Source organism: Tachyglossus aculeatus, chromosome 19 (assembly GCF_015852505.1).
Source record: "Tachyglossus aculeatus isolate mTacAcu1 chromosome 19, mTacAcu1.pri, whole genome shotgun sequence".
NCBI lineage: Eukaryota > Metazoa > Chordata > Mammalia > Monotremata > Tachyglossidae > Tachyglossus > Tachyglossus aculeatus.
In genome coordinates, this window is record NC_052084.1 from 17,682,491 (window position 1) to 17,704,335 (window position 21,845).

Here is a 21,845-nt window from a genome sequence, read left to right on the forward strand (position 1 = left end):
CTTCTAGCTGTAAGCAGGGAATGTGCATCTGTTTTATTGTTATATTCTCCCAAGTGCTCAGTACAATGCTCTGCACCCAGTAAGTACTCAATAAATATGATGGACTGACTGATTTCTCATTGAGTTCAGCTGGCCCTGTAGCCAAATACTACTACTACTAATGACGATGGTATTTGTTAAGTGCTTACTACGTGCCAGGCACTCTTCTAAGCAGCGTAGAGAAGCAGCGTGGCTCAGTAGGGAAGAGCCCGGGCTTTGGAGTCAGGGGTCATGGGTTCAAATCCCGGCTCTGCCAATTGTCAGCTGTGTGACTTTGGGCAAGTCACTTCACTTCTCTGTGCCTCAGTTACCTCATCTGTAAAATGGGGACTGAGACTGTGAGCCCCATGAGGGACAGCCTGATAATCCTGTAGCCTCCTCAGCGCTTAGAACAGTGCTTTGCACATAGTAAGCGCTTAATAAATGCCATCATCATCATTATTATTATTATTCTAAGCACCGGGGTAGATACAAGGTTATCAAGTTGTCCCGTTTGTGGCTCACAGTCTTCATCCCCATTCTACAGATGAGGAAACTGAGGCACAGAGTCACCCAATGTCACCCAGCTGACAAGTGACGGAGCCGGGATGAGAATCCATGACATCTGACGCCCAAGCCCATGCTCTTTCCATTAAGCCACGCTGCTTCTCCATCCCTCCAGCCCACCACCACCACTGCCCCTATTAACGGCGGCCTCAATCTCGTTTAAACTACCCACGTGTCCAGGAATCCGGTTAAGCCGCAGTTAACCAGATAACTGGTTAACATCCAGACGACTGAATTTTCAACTGAATTTCACTCTTCCAGACACCTGCACTGCACCCGGAACTACATCCACCTGAACCTCTTCACTTCCTTCATCCTCCGTGCCCTGTCCGTCTTCATCAAGGACACCGTCCTCAAGTGGATGTACAACACAACCACCCAGCAGCACCAGTGGGACAGATTCCTTGCCTACCAGGTAGGGACGAGGCAAGAGATTCGGTGGGGGGGACCCATACCTTGAGACCTTCCCATCCCTTCCCCTGCTCCCAGCACTTTTTTTAATTGGTATTTATCAAGCACTTACTATGGGCAAAGTCCCGTACTAAGCGCCGGGGTAGATACAGGCTAATCAGGTTGGGACACAGCCCGTGTCCCACACGGGGCTCCCAGTCTTAATCCCCGTTTTACAGGTGAGGCACAGGGAAGCGAGGTGATTTGCCCAAGGTCACGCAGCGGAGAAGTGGCGGAGCCGAACCCGGGTCCTTCCGAGTCCCAGGCCTGGGCTCTATCCACTAGGCCACCCTGCTTCTCCTTTATCTAAGTACTTGTCCGTCGCCCTCTCTCTCCAGACGTTCAGAGCTGGACAGGGCGTCTGGGGCCAGAGGCCAGTTGGAAGGAGGTATGGCCCAATCTGGATCAGTTAGGGGCTAGTTGTCCTGGCTCCCGATTACCCAGGACCTTTGCTTCTCTTCTTAATAATAATAATAATAATAATAATGGCATTTATTAAGCGCTTACTATGTGTGCAGCACTGTTCTACGTGCTTGGGGGGAATACAAGATGATCAGGTTGTCCCACGTGGGCTCACAGTCTTCATCCCCGTTTTACAGATGAGGGAACCGAGGCCCAGTGAAATGACTTGCCCAAAGTCACACAGCGGACAAGTGGCGGAGCCGGGATTCGAACCCATGACCTCTGACTCCAAAGCCTGGGCTCTTTCCACTGAGCCACGCTGCTTCTTCTTCTTCCTCCTCTCGACTCCCCCTAACTTGGCCATTGGCTTTTCCCAACGGCTCCTTCCACAGAGGGGAGGCGGGGATAGGAAGAGGAAGGGGATTTTCTTGGGAGAGGTTGACGTGGAAGGAGCAAGAGAAGGAACTTCTCGGTTTTTCCTGCCCTTTTTAATGGTATTCGTTAAACTCTTAATACATTCCAGGCCCCGACCTAAGCACTGGGGTAGGTACAAGGTAATCAGGTCGGACACCGTCCGTGCCCAACACGAGGCTCTCAGTCCTCATCCCCATTTTAAAGATGAGGTAACAGGCACAGAGAAGTGAGGTGACTTGCCCAGGGTCACACAGCAGACGAGTGGCAGAGCTGGGATTAGAACCCAGGACCTTCTGACTCCCATGCCCAAGCTCTATCTACTAGGTCACGCTGTTTCTCCTCTTCTCTTCTACTGTTTGCTCACCTTCCCCCAGCCATCCGATCCAGGTTGTAATTCGCCCCGACAGTGGACGGAGGATTTGCCTAGTTCATTCGGGTTGCTTAGTCCAGTGCACGCACCAAGTGGATGCTCCATAATAATAATAATAATAATGGCATTTATTAAGCGCTTACTATGTGCAAAGCACTGTTCTAAGCACTGGGGGGATACAAGGTGATGAGGTTGTCCCACGTGGGGCTCACAGTCTTCATCCCCATTTTACAGACGAGGGAACTGAGGCACAGCGGAGTTAAGTGACTTGCCCAAAGTCACACAGCTAAGTGGCGGAGCGGGATTCGAACCCATGACCTCTGACTCCAAAGCCCAGGCTCTTTCCCACTGAGCCACGCTGCCTCCCTTCCATATGTATCAATACCCCATCTACTCCTCCTCCTCCTCTGACTATTACTATTACGGCTCCTACGGACAGTCAGGAAGTTCTTCCTTAATGACCAAAGTTGAGTTCAGGTGGCTGTGTGTGTGTGGCATCGCAGGAAAGAATTACGTCTCGAATATGACCTAGTGGAAGGAGCACGGGCCTGGGAGACGGAGGACCCGGTTTCTAATCCCAGTTCAGCCATTTGTCTGCCGGGTGGCCTTGCGGAAGTCATTTCTCTGTGCCTCAGTTACCTTATCTGTAAAATGGGAATTAAATCCTCCTCCCTCTGATTAAGGGACTGTACTCCCCTCTTTAAGGGCTTATTGAAGGCACATTTCGTCCAAGAAGCCCTCCCTATGACCTCTTTTCCTCTTCTCCCATTCCCTTCTGCGTCACCTTCACTCGCTCCCTTTATTCATCTCCCCTCTCCCAGCCCTACAGCACTTATGTCCGTACCGTAATTTATTTATTTATATTCATGTCTGTCTCCCCCTCTAGATTGTAAGCTTGTTGCGGGCAGGGACTGTGTCCGTTTATTGTTGTATTGTGCTCTCCCACGCACTTAGTATAGTGCCGTGCACCCATTAAGTGCTCAATGGAAGTCAGAGGTCGTGGGTTCTAATTCTGGCTCCACCACTTGTCAGCTGTGTGACTTTGGGCAAGTCACTCAGCTTCTCTGTGCCTGTTAGTACAGTGCTCTGCCCACGGTAAGCGCTCAATAAATACGATTGATTGTTACCTCATCTGTAAAACGGGGGTTAAGACTGTGAGCGACACCTGAGCTACCCCAGCGCTTAGAACAGTGCTTGGCACGTAGCAAGCGCTTAGCAAGAAGCAGCACGGCTCAGTGGAAAGAGCACGGGCTTTGGAGTCAGAGGTCGTGGGTTCAAATCCCGGCTCCACCAACTGTCAGCTGTGTGACTTTGGGCGAGTCACTTCACTTCTCTGGGCCTCAGTCACCTCATCTGTAAAATGGGGATTAAGACCGTGAGCCCCCGTGGGACAGCCTGATCACTTTGTAACCTCTCCAGCGCTTAGAACAGTGCTTTGCACACAGTAATAAATGCCATTGTTATTATTTTTATAACAAATACCATTATTATTATGATTGTCTGACTGACAATCTTATATCTAACCCACGCTTAATACAGTGCCCCCTTCTACCTAATGAAGAGAGGCTTTCTGGAAAGTTGGGGCGGAGGCTGGAAAATTGGAAGAGGGATCCCGGTTAGGGGCAGGGGAGCAGATGGGACGGATCACCACCATCAATTGTGTTTATTGAGCGCTTACTGTGTGCAGAGCACTGTACTGAGCGCTCGGGAAGTACAAGTTGGCAACACGTAGAGACGGTCCCTACCCAGAGGGGCCCAGTAAGGCCAGGATTGGAGCGGGCAAACAACTGACAAGGCCCTGCTTTCCCAGGAATCTCTGAGCTGCCGCTTGGTCTTCCTGATGATGCAGTACTGTGTGGCCGCCAACTACTACTGGCTCCTGGTGGAGGGGGTCTACTTGTACACTCTGCTCGTGCTCTCCGTCTTTTCCGAGCAAAGGATCTTCCGGATCTATCTGTGCATTGGCTGGGGTAAGGTGGGGGTCGGAGGGATTTATTTATTTTTCTTTTTACGGTATTGGTGAAGCGCTCACTGCGTGTCCAACGCTGCTCTAAACGCTGAGGAAGATACACGTAAATTAAGTTGGACGCAGCTCACGGGGCAGAGGACTCACAGCCCAAGTAGGCGGGGGAACGGATGATTTGGACACCCGTCTACACGTTTTGTTTTGTTGTCTGCCTCCCCCTGCTAGACTGTGAGCCCGTTGGTGGGTAGGGACCGTCTCTATATGACGCTGTCATCATCATCAATCGTATTTATTGAGCGCTTGCTATGTGCAGAGACTGTACTAAGCGCTTGGGAAGTCCAAATTGGCAACATATAGAGACAGTCCCTACCCAACAGTGGGCTCACAGTCGCAGTCTGACTTGGACTTCCCAAGCGCTTAGTACGGTGCTCTGCACACAGTGAGCGCTCAACAAATGCGATTGAAGGAATGAACAGAACCGAGGCGCCGAGAAGTGAAGCGACTTGTCCGAGGTCACAAGGCACGCAAGTGGCAGAGCAGGGATCAGAACCCAGGTGGTGAGCCCGTTGTTGGGTGGGGACCGTCTCTGTATGTTGCCAAGCGCTTAGTCCAGTGCTCTGCCCACAGTGAGCGCTCAATAAGTGCGATTGAATGAATTAGGCCACGCTGCTTTGGAGGGGGAGAGGGCCGAGGGACGGGTGGGGGGAAAGGAGGGTATCGGTTCAATCCCTGAGGTCACGCTCTCCATCATCCTTGTTGATATTGGAGCCCTAGACTTGTCACTCCCCACCCAATCTTCTGTCTACGTCCAAAGGCCTCATTGCTGCTTCTTCACTGAATGGCATCCAGTACATAGGAGGCTTTAGCCAAGGCTGAAGTGGCCCAGGATCCCCAGGGGAACCACCTTCCCCAGCTGGGCTGGGGGGCTTCAGAGACAGCGAGAAAACCTAAGGCAGGAAACGCACCAGCTCATAAAAGACCGTAATCTCGTTGTGGCCAGGGAATGTGTCCGTTTATGTTGCATTGTACTCTCCCAAGCGCCCGGTACAGTGCTCTGCACGCAATAAGCACTCAATAAATACGATCCACAAGGGCTGTGTCCCATCTGCTTCTATCAATCAATTGCATTTATTGAGCGCTTACTGCGTGCAGAGCACTGTACTAAGCGCTTGGGAAGTACAAGTTGGCGACATATAGAGACGGTCCCTACCCAACAGTGGGCTCACAGTCTAAAAGGGGGAGACGGAGAACAAAACCAAACATACTCACAAAATAAAATTAATAGAATAGATATGTACAAGTAAAATAGAGTAATAAATATGTACAAACATCATCATCATCATCAATCGTATTTATTGAGCACTTACTATGTGCAGAGCACTGTACTAAGCGCTTGGGAAGTACAAATTGGCAACATATAGAGACAGTCCCTACCCAACAGTGGGCTCACAGTCTAAAAGGGGGAGACAGAGAAAAAAACCAAACATACTTACAAAATAAAATAAATAGAATAGATATGTACAAGTAAAATAAATAGAGTAATAAATATGTACAAACATATATATATATATCGTGTCTACCTCAATGTTTACTACAGTGTTTGGCACAGAGTTCACCCATCCCCCCTTTGCTATGATCATCATCATCATCATCATCAATCGTATTTATTGAGCGCTTACTGTGTGCAGAGCACTGTACTAAGCGCTTGGAAAGTACAAATTGGCAACATATAGAGACAGTCCCTACCCAACAGTGGGCTCACAGTCTAAAAAGGGGAGACAGAGAACAAAACCAAACATACTAACAAAATAAAATAAATAGAATAGATATGTACAAGTAAAATAAATAGAGTAATAAATATGTACAAACATATATACATATATATATCGTGTCTACCTCAATGTTTACTACAGTGTTTGGCACAGAGTTCACCCATCCCCCCTCTGCTATGATTATCGATACCAAATTGGCTGTGTCGGGAGAGAATGGGCGGGAGAACGTACGGTGAGTCGAGCTTCCCGGCCTTCTCGGGATGCCCGTCGAGCAGGATAAGGGAGCCCGGATTCGAGCGGAGCCCAGCTGGGAATGTTTTAGCCAAAAAAGTTTGCTGAGGACTGTGGCGCTGCCTTTTTTGCTGAAACATTTCTGGTCGTGCCTCCGCCTCTCACCGAGCGACGCTCACCCTGCAGAGGAGCCGCCCGGACCGGGCTACTGAGGCCGGACCGGCCTCCTCGAAGAAGCGCTCCGAGGACGGCCGGTCAATCAATCAATCAATCAATCAACTGTATCTATTGAGCGCTTACTGTGTCCGGAGCACTGTACTAAGTGCTTGGGAAGTACAAGTTGGCAACATATAGAGACGGTCCGTACCAACAGCGGGCTCACAGTCTACAAGGGGGAGACGGAGAACAAAACCAGACTCACAAAATAAAATAAATAGAATAGATATGTACAAGTAAAATAAATAGAGTAATAAATATGTACAAACATATCTACAGGTGCTGTGGGGAAGCGTTTAACAGATACCGCAATTATTAATATGATTATTAGTACAACCACACAGACCACCACTCTTCCTACTTCCAAAGCCTTTTTAAAATCACATCCTCAACCCAGAGGTGCTACCCAATTAAGCCTTCATCTTCTCTCCCCCCTCCCTCTCCCTTCTGTGTCACTTACGCACTTTGAACTTTACCCTTAATTGATTTTAATGTCCGTCTCCCCCTCTAGACGGTAAACTCCCGGTGGACGGGGAACATGTCCACCGACTGTGTTGTAGCTTACCTCTCAGGGCTGCACCTGGAGAGTTTCCAGCACTCTACCGGTCTCAACTACGGGAGGGAGAGTCAAACCGAGGCACGATTATTCCATTCCTGGCTTGGCCAGTGGCTAGCGAATGGAAGGCAATGGGCTACCAGTCAAAACAACTCACCTGTGCTGGGCAGCGGCGATACGGGAGAGGGTCGAGGGTAGAGACTCAAATTTATGGTGCGGAAGGAGGCAGTGGTGATTTTAATTTTACCAAGAAAACTCTGTGTATACACTACCAGACTGATTGCAGATGGCGGGGCGGGGGGCATTCGGAGAGAGATGTGTCCACGGCGTCACTGTGGGTCAGAGACGACTCGACAGCGTAAGACAAGACGAGACTCCAGTTGTGTCAAAAATAAATTCTCCTTGAATTTATCACCTCTGGGGTTCAATGGGCCTTCCCAGACTGAGACACCTCCTTCCTCTCCCCACAGCACCTGTATATGTGTTTGTGCGGATTTATTACTCTATTTATTTTACTTGTACATGTTTTCTATTGATTTTACTTTGTTAATATGTTTTGTTTTGTTGTCTGTCTCCCCCTTCTAGACTGTGAGCCCGCTGTTGGGTAGGGACCAGCTCTATATGTTGCCAACTTGGACTTCCCAAGGGCTCAGTCCAGTGCTCTGCACACAGTAGGCGCTCAATAAATACGATCGAATGAATGAATGAATGGACGGTTCTTCCCAGGCGCTCATCTGTCTCTTCTCCGGGCACATCCCTGCCACCTCCTTCCTCTCCCCACAGCACCTGTATATATGTTTGTACATATTTACTACTCTATTTATTTCACTTGTACATATTTACTATTCTATTTATTTTACTTTGTTAATATGTTTTGTTTTGTTGTCTGTCTCCCCCTTCTAGACTGTGAGCCCGCTGTTGGGTAGGGACCAGCTCTATATGTTGCCAACGTGTACTTCCCAAGGGCTCAGTACAGTGTTCTGCACACAGTAAGCGCTCAATAAATACGATTGAATGAATGAATGAATGGATGGTTCTTCCCAGGCGCTCATCTGTCTTCTCCGGGCACATCCCTGCCACCTCCTTCCTCTCCCCACAGCACCTGTATATATGTTTGTACATATTTACTACTCTATTTATTTCACTTGTACATATTTACTATTCTATTTATTTTACTTTGTTAATATGTTTTGTTTTGTTGTCTGTCTCCCCCTTCTAGACTGTGAGCCCGCTGTTGGGTAGGGACCATCTCTATATGTTGCCAACGTGTACTTCCCAAGGGCTTAGTCCAGTGCTCTGCACACAGTAAGTGCTTAATAAATACGATCGAATGAATGAATGAATGGATGGTTCTTCCCAGGCGCTCATCTGTCTCTTCTCCGGGCACATCCCTGCCACCTCCTTCCTCTCCCCACAGCACCTGTATATATGTTTGTGCGGATTTATTACTCTATTTATTTTACTTGTACATATTTTCTATTTATTTTACTTTGTTAATATGTTTTGTTGTCTGTCTCCCCCTTCTAGACTGTGAGCCCGCTGTTGGGTAGGGACCGTCTCTAGATGTTGCCAACTTGGACTTCCCAGAGCTCACCTCCTCCAGGAGGCCTTCCCAGACTGAGCCCCTTCCTTCCTCTCCCCCTCGTCCCCCTCTCCATCCCCCCCATCTTACCTCCTTCCCCTCCCCACAGCACCTGTATATATGTATATGTGTTTGTACATATTTATTACTCTATTTCTTTATTTATTTTACTTGTACATATCTATTCTATTTATTTTATTTTGTTAGTATGTTTGGTTTTGTTCTCTGTCTCCCCCTTTTAGACTGTGAGCCCACTGTTGGGTAGGGACTGTCTCTATATGTTGCCAACTTGGACTTCCCAAGCGCTTAGTACAGTGCTCTGCACACAGTAAGCGCTCAATAAATACGATTGACTGATTGATTAGTACAGTGCTCTGCACACAATAAGCACTCAATAAATACGATTGATTGATTGATTGATTTCAGGGCCCTCCCTGCTGCCGCTGCTGCATCCATTTTGTCCCTCAGGGATCCCTCAGGCCCCTGCTGGCCTAGTCGTTCATTCAATCGTATTTATTGAGCGCTTACTGTGTGCAGAGCACTGTACTAAGCGCTTGGTATTTAAGTGCTTACTATGTGCAAAGCACTTCTAAGCCCCGGGGGGTGGATATACGGTGATCAGGTTGTCCCACTTGGGGCTCACAGTCTCAATCCCCATTTTCCAGATGAGGTAACTGAGGCACAGATAAGTTAAGTGGCTTACCCAAGGTCACACAGCTGACAAGTGGCCGAGCCGGGATTCAAACCCATGACCTCCGACTCCCAAGCCCGCGCTCTTTCCAGTGAGCCACACTGTTCCCCCACGGCGTTAGGTCATTCAGAGAAGCAGCGTGGCTCAATGGAAAGAGCACGGGCTTTGCAGTCAGAGGTGGTGGGTTCAAACCCCAGCTCCGCCAGTTGTCAGCTGTGTGACTTTGGGCAACTCACTTCACTTCTCTGGGCTTGGGAGAATACAGAATGACAATAAACAGACATATTCCCTGCCCAGAAGTTTACAGTACAGAGGGACAAGGACAGTGGCTTAGTGGAAAGAGCTCGGGCTTGGGAGTCAGAGGTCATGGGTTCGAATCCCGCTCGGCCACTTGTCAGCTGGGTGACCTTGGGCAAGCCACTTAACTTCTCTGTGCCTCAGTTACCTCATCTGGAAAATGGGGATGGAGACTATGAGCCCCACGTGGGACAACCTGATCACCTTGTATCCTCCAACCGCTTAGAACAGTGCTTTGCACATAGTAAGCGCTTAACAAATACCATCATTATTATTATCTTCTAGACTGTGAGCCCGTTGTTGGGTAGGGACCGTCTCTATATGTTGCCAACTTGTACTTCCCAAGCGCTTAGTACAGTGCTCTGCACACAGTAAGCGCTCAATAAATATGATTGAATGAATGGTCTTAATTCCCATTTTACAGATGAAGTAACTGAGGCTCACAGAAGTAAATACGATTGAATGAATGAATGACAGACATTAATATGAATAAATTTCAGATATGTAATAATAATAAGGATGGTATTTATTAAGTGCTTACTATGTGCAAAGCACTGTTCTAAGTGCTAGGGAGGTCACAAGGTGATCGGGTTGTCCCACGGGGGGCTCACAGTCAATTCCCATTTTCCAGATGAGGTAACTGAGGCCCAGAGAAGTGAAGTGACTTGCCCAAACTCATCTGTAAAATGGGAATTGACTGCGAGCCCCCCGTGGGACAACCCAGGTTGTCACACAGGTGACAACTGGCGGAGCCGGGATTTGAACCCATGACCACTGACTCCAAAGCCCGGGCTCTTTCTCCCGAGCCATGTACAGAATAAACACTTAGATACCACAATCAAGTTTTTTTTTTTAGATCATCATGGTCATCATCAATCGTATTTATTGAGCGCTTACTGTGTGTAGAGCACTGTACTAAGCGCTTGGGAAGTACAAGTTGGCAACATATTTATTAAATGATTACTATGTGTCAAGCACTGTTTCAAACAATGGGGTAAGTACAAGTTCATCAGGTTGTTCATTCCCCCAGGGCAGAGAAGCGGCGTGGCCTAGTGGATAGGGCGTGGGCCTGGGTGTCGGAAGGTCTTGGGTTCTAATCCTGGCTCAGCCACTTGTCTACTTGCCGCGCGACCTCGGGCAAGCCGCTCCACCTCTCCGTGCCTCGGTTACCTCATCTGTAAAACAGCGTGACTCGGTGGGAAGAGCCCGCAGAGATCAGAGGTTCGAATCCCGGCTCCGCCACGTGTCCGCTGTGTGACCTTGGCCGAGTCACTTAACCTCTCTGAGCCTCATCTGTAAAATGGGGGTGAAGACTGTGAGCCCCACGTGGGACCACCTCGTTACCTTGTTTCCCCTTCCCGGCGCTTAGAACGGTGCTTTGCACATAATAAGCGCTTAACAAATGCCATTATTGTTAAATTAAGAGAGTGAGCCCCATGTGGGAGGTGGACTGTGTCCAACCCGATTTGCTAGTGTCCACCCCAGTGCCTGGCACATAGTAAGCGCCGAACAAATACCACGGTTATTCTTATTATAGGGCAGTGGTAGGGGAGGAAATCGACTTCTGTTCCTCCTGAGAAATGGAAAACAGGCCTTCGGGCTTGGTTTCTATCGAAACTACCGGGACAACGTGCTGTTTCTCTACCGCTCCATCCGTCTTTTCCAGGCGGATCCGAGGGCTCGGAGCCAAAGGTGATCCGTCAGGGAACGCAGCTCCTGGGGAGTCTGGGAGCGATAAGGTACAGAGCCGGCCGGCGATGGGTAGCAGTGACGTCTCCTTAATTGAGGCTATTTTCCAGGCTGAGTCCGTTGGCTATTTTCTAACCGGGGAAAAAAAGGATAAACCTGGCTGACTTCATCATCATCAATCGTATTTATTGAGCGCTTACTATGTGCAGAGCACTGTACGAAGCGCTTGGGAAGTACAAATTGGCAACATCTAGAGACGGTCCCTACCCAACAGTGGGCTCACAGTCTAAAAGGGGGAGACTTAATGCTCTCCGCGGGCATCTCTAAAATCGCAGGAAGGTCTTACCTCCTTCCCTTCCCCACAGCACCTGTATATATGCTTGTACATATTTATTACTCTATTTATTTTACTTGTACATATCTATTCTATTTATTTTATTTTGTTAGTATGTTTGGTTTTGTTCTCTGTCTCCCCCTTTTAGACTGTGAGCCCACTGTCGGGTAGGGACTGTCTCTCTAAGTTGCCAACTTGGACTTCCCAAGCGCTTAGTCCAGTGCTCTGCACACAGTAAGCGCTCAATAAATACGATTGATTGATTGATTGATAGGGACCGTCTCTATATGTTGCCAACTTGTACTTCCCAAGCGCTTAGTCCAGTGGTCTGCACACAGTAAGCGCTCAATAAATACGATTGATTGATTGATTGATTGATAGGGACTGTCTCTATATGTTGCCAACTTGTACTTCCCAAGCGCTTAGTCCAGTGCTCTGCACACAGTAAGCGCTCAATAAATACGATTGATTGATTGATTGATTGATAGGGACTGTCTCTATATGTTGCCAACTTGGACTTCCCAAGCGCTTAGTCCAGTGCTCTGCACACAGTAAGCGCTCAATAAATACGATTGATGGTGATGATGAGATGTTGCCAGATAAAGGCGGAGGGTTCTGGCAGGGTGGCTGGATGGCTTGCCCGGTGTGAGGCGGCCGCTAATGAGAAGCAGCGTGGCTCAGTGGAAAGAGCGCGGTCTTTGGAGTCAGAGGTCGTGGGTTCAAATCCCGGCTCCGCCAACTGTCAGCTGGGTGACTTTGGGCGAGTCACTTCACTTCTCTGGGCCTCAGTGACCTCACCTGTAAAATGGGGATTAAGACTGTGAGCCCCCCATGGGACAACCTGATCGCCTTGTAACCTTCCCAGCGCTTAGAACAGTGCTCTGCAGATAGTAAGCGCTTAATAAAATGCCATCATTATTATCATCAATCGTATTTATTGAGCGCTTACTGTGTGCAGAGCACTGTACTAAGCGCTTGGGAAGTACAAGTTGGCAACATTTAGAGACAGTCCCTACCCAGCAGTGGGCTCACAGTCTAAAAGATTAATGCCGGTCTGAGAGGCGGCTGGCATTGGGACCGGGATGCGGTTGTGTCAGGACCGAGGGCTTCACGTTGCCTTTAGAGCTTTGGAAATGATAGACCTTTATGATAGATAAGAATTATGCGCTTAGTACAGTGCTCTGCACACAGTAAGCGCTCAATAAATACGATTGATTGATTGATAGACCCCCCCGGGCTGAGAAACCAGAAGGCCCATTCCCTGTCTCTGGGCAAACCTAGCCTGCCCGCTTTGAAAACTTTCCAGAGAGGCGAAGGCCCATGTTCCCCTTCACGCTCCCGTTCGGGAAGCGAGGCCTCACCTTCTGGAAGTCCTTCCTGATCAATCAATCAATCAATCGTACTTATTGAGCGCTTATTGTGTGCAGAGCACTGGACTAAGCGCTTGGGAAGTACAAGTTGGCGACATATAGAGACAGTCCCTATCAATCAATCAATCGTATTTATTGAGCGCTTACTGTGTGCGGAGCACTGGACTAAGCGCTTGGGAAGTACAAGTTGGCAACATATAGAGACGGTCCCTATCAATCAATCAATCAATCAATCGTATTTATTGAGCGCTTACTGTGTGCAGAGCACTGGACTAAGAGCTTGGGAAGTACAAGTTGGCAACATATAGAGACAGTCCCTATCAATCAATCAATCGTATTTTTTGAGCGCTTACTGTGTGCACAGCACTGGACTAAGCGCTTGGGAAGTACAAGTTGGCAACATATAGAGACAGTCCCTATCAATCAATCAATCGTATTTATTGAGCGCTTACTGTGTGCAGAGCACTGGACTAAGTGCTTGGGAAGTACAAGCTGGCAACATATAGAGACAGTCCCTACCCAGCAGTGGGCTCACAGTCTAAACGGGGGAGACAGAGAACAAAACCAAACATACTAACAAAATAAAATAAATAGAATAGATATGTACAAGTAAAATAAATAAATAGAGTAATAAATATGTACAGACATATATACATATGTACAGGTGCTGTGGGGAAGGGAAGGAGGTAAGATGGGGGGATGGAGAGGGGGCGAAGGGGAGAGGAAGGAGGGGGCTCAGTGTGGGAAGGCCTCCTGGAGGAGGTGAGCTCTCAGTAGGGCCTTGAAGGGAGGAAGAGAGCGAGCTGGGCGGATGGGCAGAGGGATTGGGGGCATTCCAGGCCCGGGGGATGACGTGGGCTGGAGGTCGATGGCGGGACAGGCGAGAACGAGGGACAGTGAGGAGATTGGCGGCAGAGGAGCGGAGGGTGCGCGCTGGGCTGTAGAAGGAGAGAAGGGAGGTGAGGTAGGAGGGGGCGAGGGGATGGACAGCCTTGAAGCCCAGGGTGAGGAGTTTCTGCCTGATGCGCAGATTGATTGGTAGCCACTGGAGGTTTTTGAGGAAGATTTTTTAGGTAAATGAGGCACAGAGAAGTGAAGTGACTTGCCCAAGGTCACACAGCAAGCGAGCGGTGGAGCTGGGATTAGAACCCAGGTCCTTCCAACGTCCAGGCCCATGCTCTGTCCACTAGGCCATGCTGCTTCCAAGCTATGGAGACCTCAACCTCATATCCCCCTTCAGCTACAGTCATGCGTCCATCAATCAATCAATCAATCAATCAATCAATCAATCAATCGTATTTATTGAGCACTTACTGTGTGCAGAGCACTGTACTAAGCGCTTGGGAAGTCCAAGTTGGCAACATCTAGAGATGGTCCCTACCCAACAGCGGGCTCACAGTCTAGAAGCACAGTCTAGAAGTAGAGAAGCAGGGTGGCTCAGTGGAAAGAGCCCGGGCTTTGGAGTCAGAGGTCATGGGTTCAAATCCCGGCTCCGCCAACTGTCAGCTGTGTGACTTTGGGCAAGTCACTTCACTTCTCCGGGCCTCAGTTACCTCATCTGTAAAATGGGGTTGAAGACTGGGAGCCTCCCATGGGACAATCTGGTCACCTTGTCACCTCCCCAGTGCTTAGGACTGTGCTTCTAGACTGTGAGCCCACTGTTGGGTAGGGACTGTCTCTATACGTTGCCAACTTGTACTTCCCAAGCTCTGCAGTGCTCTGCACACAGTAAGTGCTCAATAAATACGATTGATTGATTAGAACAGTGCTTTGCACATAGTAAGCGCTTAATAAATGCCATTATTATTATTATTATTATTATTATTAGAAGAGGGAGACAGACAACCAAACAAAACATACTGACAAAATAAAATAAATAGAATAAATATGTTCAAATAAAATAGAGTAATAAATCCGTACAAACATATATACATATATCCAGGTGCGGTGGGGAGGGGAAGGAGGTAAGGCGGGGGGACGGGGAGAGGGAGGAGGGGGAGAGGAAGGAGGGGGCTCAGTCTGGGAAGGCCTCCTGGAGGAGGTGGTAGGAGGGGAAGCAGCGTGGCTCAGTGGAACGAGCCCGGGCTTTGGAGTCAGAGGTCATCGGTTCAAATCCCAGCTCCGCCACTTGTCTGCTGGGTGACTTTGGGCAAGTCACTTGACTTCTCTGGGCCTCAGTTCCCTCATCTGTAAAATGGGGATGAAGACTGTGAGCCCCCCGTGGGACAACCTGATCACCTTGTCAACTCCCCAGCGCTTAGAACAGTGCTTTGCACATAGTAAGTGCTTAATAAATGCCATTATTATTATTGTTAGAAGGGGGAGACAGGCAACCAAACAAAACATACTGACAAAATAAAATAAATAGAATAAATATGTACAAATAAAATAGAGTAATAAATCCATACAAACATATATCCATATATACAGGTGCTGGGGGAGGGGAAGGAGGTAAGGCAGGGGGATGGGGAGGGGGAGAGAAAGGAGGGGGCTCAGTCTGGGAAGGCCTCCTGGAGGAGGTGAGCTCTCAGTAGGGCTTTGAAGGGGTGGCTATGACCTTCCAGGGATATTTGTGCTGCAGTTGAAAACCCTCCCTGGCCCCCCTCTCCTTCCCTCCTGCCCCCTCTGCCCTCCCCAAGGCCCCTGAGTGAGCAGGACAAAAAAGGCCCGTCTTCACCCTCCCTCCTGTCCTGGTTCAGTCCCTGAGTAATTCAGGCCTCCCTTTCCCTACAAGGCCACTGGGCCCAATTCAATCAATCAATCAATAAATCAATCAATCATATTTATTGAGCACTTACTGTGTGCAGAGCACTGGACTAAGCGCTTGGGAAGTACAAGTCGGCAACACGTACAGACAGTCCCTACCCAACAGCGGGCTCACAGTCTAGAAGGGGGAGACAGAGAACAAAACCAAACATACTAACAAAATAAAATGAATAGAATAGATAGGTACAAGTAAGATAAATAAATAAATAGAGTAATAAATATGTACAAACATATATACAGGTGCTGTTAAACCAAGCACTATTGTAAGCACTGGGGTAGATACAATTCCTTCCTTCCTGTCACCTTCGCACATGGCCAGGTTGGATGAGTGAGTCTGTGACGGCCTGGAATACCCTCCCTCCACAAATTCACTCATTCAATCGTATTTATTGAGCGCTTACTGTGTGCAGAGCACAGGACTAAGCGCTTGGGAAGTACAAGTTGGCACCATATAGAGACGGTCCCTACCCAACAGTGGGCTCACAGTCTAGAAGGGGGAGACAGAGACGGAGAACAAAGCATATTAACAGAATAAAATAAATAGAATAAATATGTACAAGTAAAATAGAGTAATAAATCCCTACAAACATCTATACAGGTGCTGTGGGGAAGGGAAGGAGGTAAGGCGAGGGGGAAGAGGGGGAGAGGAAGGAGGGGACTCAGTCTGGGAAGGACTCCTGGAGGAGGTGAGCTCTCGTGCATATAACTGGCAAAGAATAAAAACCCCCTTAATTTAATGGCTTCTGCAATGATAAAGGGTTTAGCTGAATCACTGGGACAGACGTCTTAAAAACACTTTGAGAGCATTTGGGATTTGACTGTTCCCGCATTCAAAGACTTATTGAAGGCTCATCCCCTCCAAGAGGGCTTCCCCGACTAAGCCCTCCTTTCCTCTTCTCCCTCTCCCTTCTGCATCTCCCTGACTTGCTCCCTTTATTCACCGCCCCCGGCCGGCCCCACAGCACTTAAATCCATATCTGTCCTTTATTTATTTCTACTAACGTCTGTCTCCCCCCTCCAGACTGTAAGCTCATTGTGGGCAGGGAATGTGCCTGTTATATTGTACTTTCCCAAGTGCTCTGCACACAGGAAGAGCCAATTGCCAGCTGTGTGACTTTGGGCAAGTCACTTAACTTCTCTGGGCCTCAGTTACCTCTTCCGTAAAATGGGGATGAAGACTTTTAGACTGTGAGCCCACTGTTGGGTAGGGACTGTCTCTATATGTTGCCAATTTGTACTTCCCAAGCGCTTAGTACAGTGCTCTGCACATAGTAAGCGCTCAATAAATACGATTGATGATGATGATGACTGTGAGCCCCAAGTGGGACAACTTGTACCTTGTATCTTCCCCAGTGCTTAGAACAGTGCTTTGCATATAGTAAGCGCTTAACAAATGCCATCATGATTATTATTATTATTATTAATAAATACAACAGACTGACTGGTGGTGGATGATGAGCAGGCTGAGCTGCCCTGGCCCCCAAACCCAGAGGGGGACATTCTACCTTGCCTGGGCCATTATAATAATAATAATAATGGCATTTATTAAGCGCTTACTATGTGCAAAGCACTGTTCTATGTCACCTCTTGGCTGATGTAGCCTTGGTGATGGCGAAGTGTGACAGCCACCTGATTCTCTCTCCTCTCTCCGTAGGTGTGCCCATGATGTTTGTCATTCCTTGGGGAATAGTCAAATACCTCTATGAAGATGAAGGGTAGGCGTTCCTTTCTTCTTTCCTCGGGCAGGGTCGGGGGCCTGGCTTGGGCAAGATCCTTGTGAAAGGGGGATTGGGGACGGCGGGGTGAGGGATGAGGAGCTGGAAAGACGGGAATGGAGGGACGTGAAGAGGCAAAGCCCGACGTAATTGAGCGTTTAAGAGAAGAAAACGGGGCCGAGGAGACGGGAAGGATGTGGGAAGTAGGAATCGAATAGGGGAGCGGTGGCTTGGGAGAAGAGAGGTTGGGAGGAAGCTGAGGGAAGACACATCAGTCAGCCCGTCAAACATATTTACGGAGGCTTACTATGTGCAGAGCACTGTCCAAAGCGCTTGGGAGGGTCCAATATAGCAGCCACATTCCCTGCCCACAATGAGCAGACACAAGCCTGGGAATTCAAATTCCATAATCATAATAATTCGGCTGTTGGGGTCCAGGTCCACCTCGCCGAGCAGCCCCACCGCGGTGGGAAGAACCTGTGGAACAGTGCTCTGCACATAGTAAGCGCTCAATAAATACGATTGATTGATTGATTGATTGTGGACCAGGGGAAGGGGTTTCTCTCTAGGCCCGGGTCTGGGTTGGTCACCCCGGTGTTTCGTGTCCCCTCAGCTGCTGGACCAGGAACACGAACATGAACTACTGGCTGATCGTCCGGCTCCCCATCCTCATCGCCATAGGGGTGAGGGGAAGCGGGGGAGGCTGAGGGTGGGGAAGGGAGTGGGGGCCAAACAGGGCTCAGATACCTGGCTCGGGAGAGTGGCTTGGAAGTGCTCAGGCCATGCACGGCTTAAGGAAACGTACATGTCAACCCAATAGTAGGGACTGTGCTCACCTCCTCCAGGAGGCCTTCCCAGACTGAGCCCCCTCCTTCCTCTCCCCCTCGTCCCCCTCTCCATCCCCCCTCCTTACCTCCTTCCTTTCCCCACAGCACCTGTATATATGCATATATGTTTGTACATATTTATTACTCTATTTATTTTACTTGTACATATCTATTCTATTTATTTTATTTTGTGAATATGTTTGGTTTTGTTCCCTGTCTCCCCCTTCTAGACTGCGAGCCCGCTGTTGGGTAGGGACTGTCTCTAGATGTTCACATCCCAACTCCGCCAGTTGTCAGCTGGGTGACTTTGGGCAAGTTGCTTGACTTCTCTGTGCCTCAGTTCTCTCATCTGTAAAATGGGGATTAAGACTGTGAGCCATCCCTCCAGCGCTTAGAACAGTGCTTTGCACATAGTAAGCGCTTAACAAATACCATCATTATTATTATTATTATTATGTTGCCAACTTGTACTTCCCAAGCGCTTAGTCCAGTGCTCTGCACACAGTAAGGGCTCAATAAATTTGATTGATTGATTGATTGTGGGTAGGAAGGAGCAGTCCACCATGTGACTCCTTCCTGCCATTTCTCTGTCCTTCCCGAAGCCCTTTCGGCCTCCTCAAGGCCCCAGGATATCATCTGTTTCCCACCCTTCCCTTGGGCGGTTTTCACAGGCTGCCTCCCAAAGTACAGCGGGAAATACTGAGGCTCAAGAAGGCCAAGACCCCACCACGTCTGGTCCGAGGTGGGGGCAAAAATGCTCTGTAGCTACCGGCCCCTCCTTACCCTTTCTCCCTGTTCCCCTCCACCCCAACTCCGATTCCGAGCCCGGTAGTTGGGGCAATATTCTGGCCTAATTGCGGTGAGCTGGGCCTGCTCTGGTCAGCACGGGAGGGAAGATCTATATATTGGCCAAATCCTGGTTACTCACTTTGGGGGCTGTTTCTTGGTGCAGCAGTCTTTTTTTGGGGGAGGGGGGGCGGTCCCTGTGCCCTGACATCCCCAAGGAGTGCAGTAGTTGTTATTCCCCCTTCCTCTCTCTGCCAGGTGAACTTCCTCATTTTCATCCGCATCATCTGCATCATCTTTTCCAAGCTGCAGGCAAATCTGATGCGTAAAGCTGATACCAAATGCAGGCAAGTGGCTTTCCGTTGTTGAATCTCGTCAGTCCTCAATAATAACAATAATAATAATAATAATGATGGTATTTGTTAAGCGCTTACTATGTGCAAGCGCTGGGGTGGGGGGATACAAGGCGATGATGTTGTCCCATGTGGGACGCACAGTCTTAATCCCCATTTTACAGATGGGGTAATTGAGGCTCAGAGAAGTTAAGTGACTTGCCCAAGGTCACACAGCAGACAGGTGGCGGAGCCGGGATTCGAACCCACGACTTCTGACTCCAGAGCCCGGGCTCTTTCCACTGAGCCATGCTGCAGGATTCTACCCTGTGGGAGGGGAGATGGATGGCGTCCGAATAGTTCATTCATTCATTCAATCATATTTATTGAGTGCTTCCTGTGTTGAGAGAACTGTACTAAGCGCTTGGGAAGGTACGATATAACAATAAGCAGACACATTCCCTGCTCAAAATGAGCTTACAGTCTGGAGGGGATCATTCATTCAGTCATTCACTCAATCGTATTTATTGAGCGCTTACTGTGTGCAGAGCGCCGTACTAAGCGCTTGGGAAGTACAAGTTGGCAACGTACAGAGACGGTCCCTACCCAACAGCGGGATCATGGAAATCTACTGATAAACCAAAAGCCCCATTGCGGCCTAGACCAGAATCGGCGTCTGTGACACCTCCAAGTGTTGACTCCCACTGCCGCCTTCTCCGCCGACTTCAACGTCCGATTCCTGGAAGACTGTATCTCCCCTCTCCCCACTTCCCGCAGCGTGCAGGGTTTTCAGTCGATGGTATTTATTGAGCACTCACCGTGTGCAGAGGGCTGCATTAGGCACCTAGGAGAGGATGATCCAATGGGTGCGCACGATCCCTGCCCTCGAGGAGCTCACAATCTAGGGCCGAAAGGGAGGCCCAGGATCTTGGATCTCCCCTTATCCCTGGGGCAACCAGTTGGCACCCCCCTTCTGCCTTCCTTTTTCTCCCACTCGGTGCCCCCTCTGCCTTTTCAGATTGGCCAAATCCACCCTCACCCTCATCCCACTGCTGGGGACGCACGAGGTCATCTTCGCCTTCGTGGTGGATGAGCACGCCCGGGGGACCCTGCGCTACGTCAAGCTATTTGCTGAACTCTCCCTCACCTCCTTCCAGGTAGGAGCCAGGCAAGGCTGGCAAGAGGAACTAGGGAGGACTGGGAATTACATGGAATAAAAGTTGCTGGGGGGGGGGGGGGGGGTCTCGTGGCTAATAACTATGGGAGCCTACAGTAATATTCGTGGTATTCATTTTGGGGAGGGGGGGGGTTAATGGTATTTGTTAAGAGGCTCTGCCTCTTGTCATCTGTGTGACCTTGGGCAAGTCACTTCACTTCTCTGTGCCTCAGTTACCTCAGCTGTAAAATGGAGATTAAGATTGTGAGCCCCACCTGATAAGCTTGTATCTCCCCCAGCGCTTAGAAGAGTGCTCGGCACATACTAAGCGCTTAACAAATACCATTATTATTATTCACTTCTAAGATGGAGGGAGAACAGGTCCTGAATCTCTACAGATGAGGACATGGTGGCCCAGAGAGGGTAGATGACTTGCCCAAGCCCACAGAGCAGGCAAGTGGCTGAGCTAAGAAGGGTTGGGAAAAAAAGAATCATGAAAGAGCGATGTGGTCCTATTAAAGGGAATCTCTGGGGTTTGAAGGGGAGAGCTGGGGATGGGAAAAGGCTTAAGGAGGATCAGCTAGATGCACACGAGGTCCGAGGAGATTTTTTGAGAGGCAAATGTTGGGGATTTTTGAAGGCCATTCGCCAAAGCTTTGGGCCGTTGTCAGGGAGGGAAACTACCATCTGGTGCCTTCGAGCGGCCTGTGGCCACGGTCAGATTCGGGCAACTGTAGTTGTGTGGGACTGCTTGTCTACTTGTCTTGTCACAGCTAACGTCCTTATGCCCTCCTGGGATTTTGGAACCTGCCCCGTCCACCTGGGCCTCACCCCCTTCCCCCGATCCCCCTTGGTCCCGACCCCTGACCCCCATCCCTCCACGTGGAGCTTTTGGGGCTTCCCCTAAGGGGCATTGGATGCTTGGAGAGCTCATCTGTTGGAATTGGATTTCAGGGGCTGTTGGTTGCCATCCTCTACTGCTTCATCAACAACGAGGTAAGAGGCAGGCCCCTGGGGACGGGAGGGGAATGGGTGGATGGCAAACAGAAAGAGGGGGACGAGGCGGAGGAGGAGGAGCAGCTGTGGTGGGGCTGATGGTGGAAATGGTGGCAGGGGAAATTTCTCAGATCAGTCCATGGCACCGGGGACGATGAGTCTGGCTTTATTTTGATTTCCATCTGTATCCTTTGAGGGCAGTGAACCAGGAGCACTTTAGGGGATGGTACAAACTCCACAAATGATTTACCCTACCCTCAGCCCCAAAGCACTTATGTCCATATCCTTATATGTGTGCTCTGCACACAGTAAGCGCTCAATAAATACGATTGATGATGATGA

General features: G+C 49.2%; 1 protein-coding gene across 1 annotated transcript in view; it reads left to right on the forward strand.

The window, feature by feature from the left end:
- GLP1R (glucagon like peptide 1 receptor) overlaps positions 1-21,845 on the forward strand; it is an 84,026-nt gene that overhangs the window by 52,495 nt on the left and 9,686 nt on the right. Inside the window, exons 7-13 of the mRNA XM_038760864.1 lie at positions 847-1,000; positions 4,032-4,191; positions 17,346-17,406; positions 18,020-18,089; positions 19,278-19,366; positions 20,370-20,508; positions 21,462-21,503. Coding sequence (XP_038616792.1) covers positions 847-1,000; positions 4,032-4,191; positions 17,346-17,406; positions 18,020-18,089; positions 19,278-19,366; positions 20,370-20,508; positions 21,462-21,503 — 715 coding nt within the window. The remainder of the gene's footprint in view (positions 1-846; positions 1,001-4,031; positions 4,192-17,345; positions 17,407-18,019; positions 18,090-19,277; positions 19,367-20,369; positions 20,509-21,461; positions 21,504-21,845) is intronic.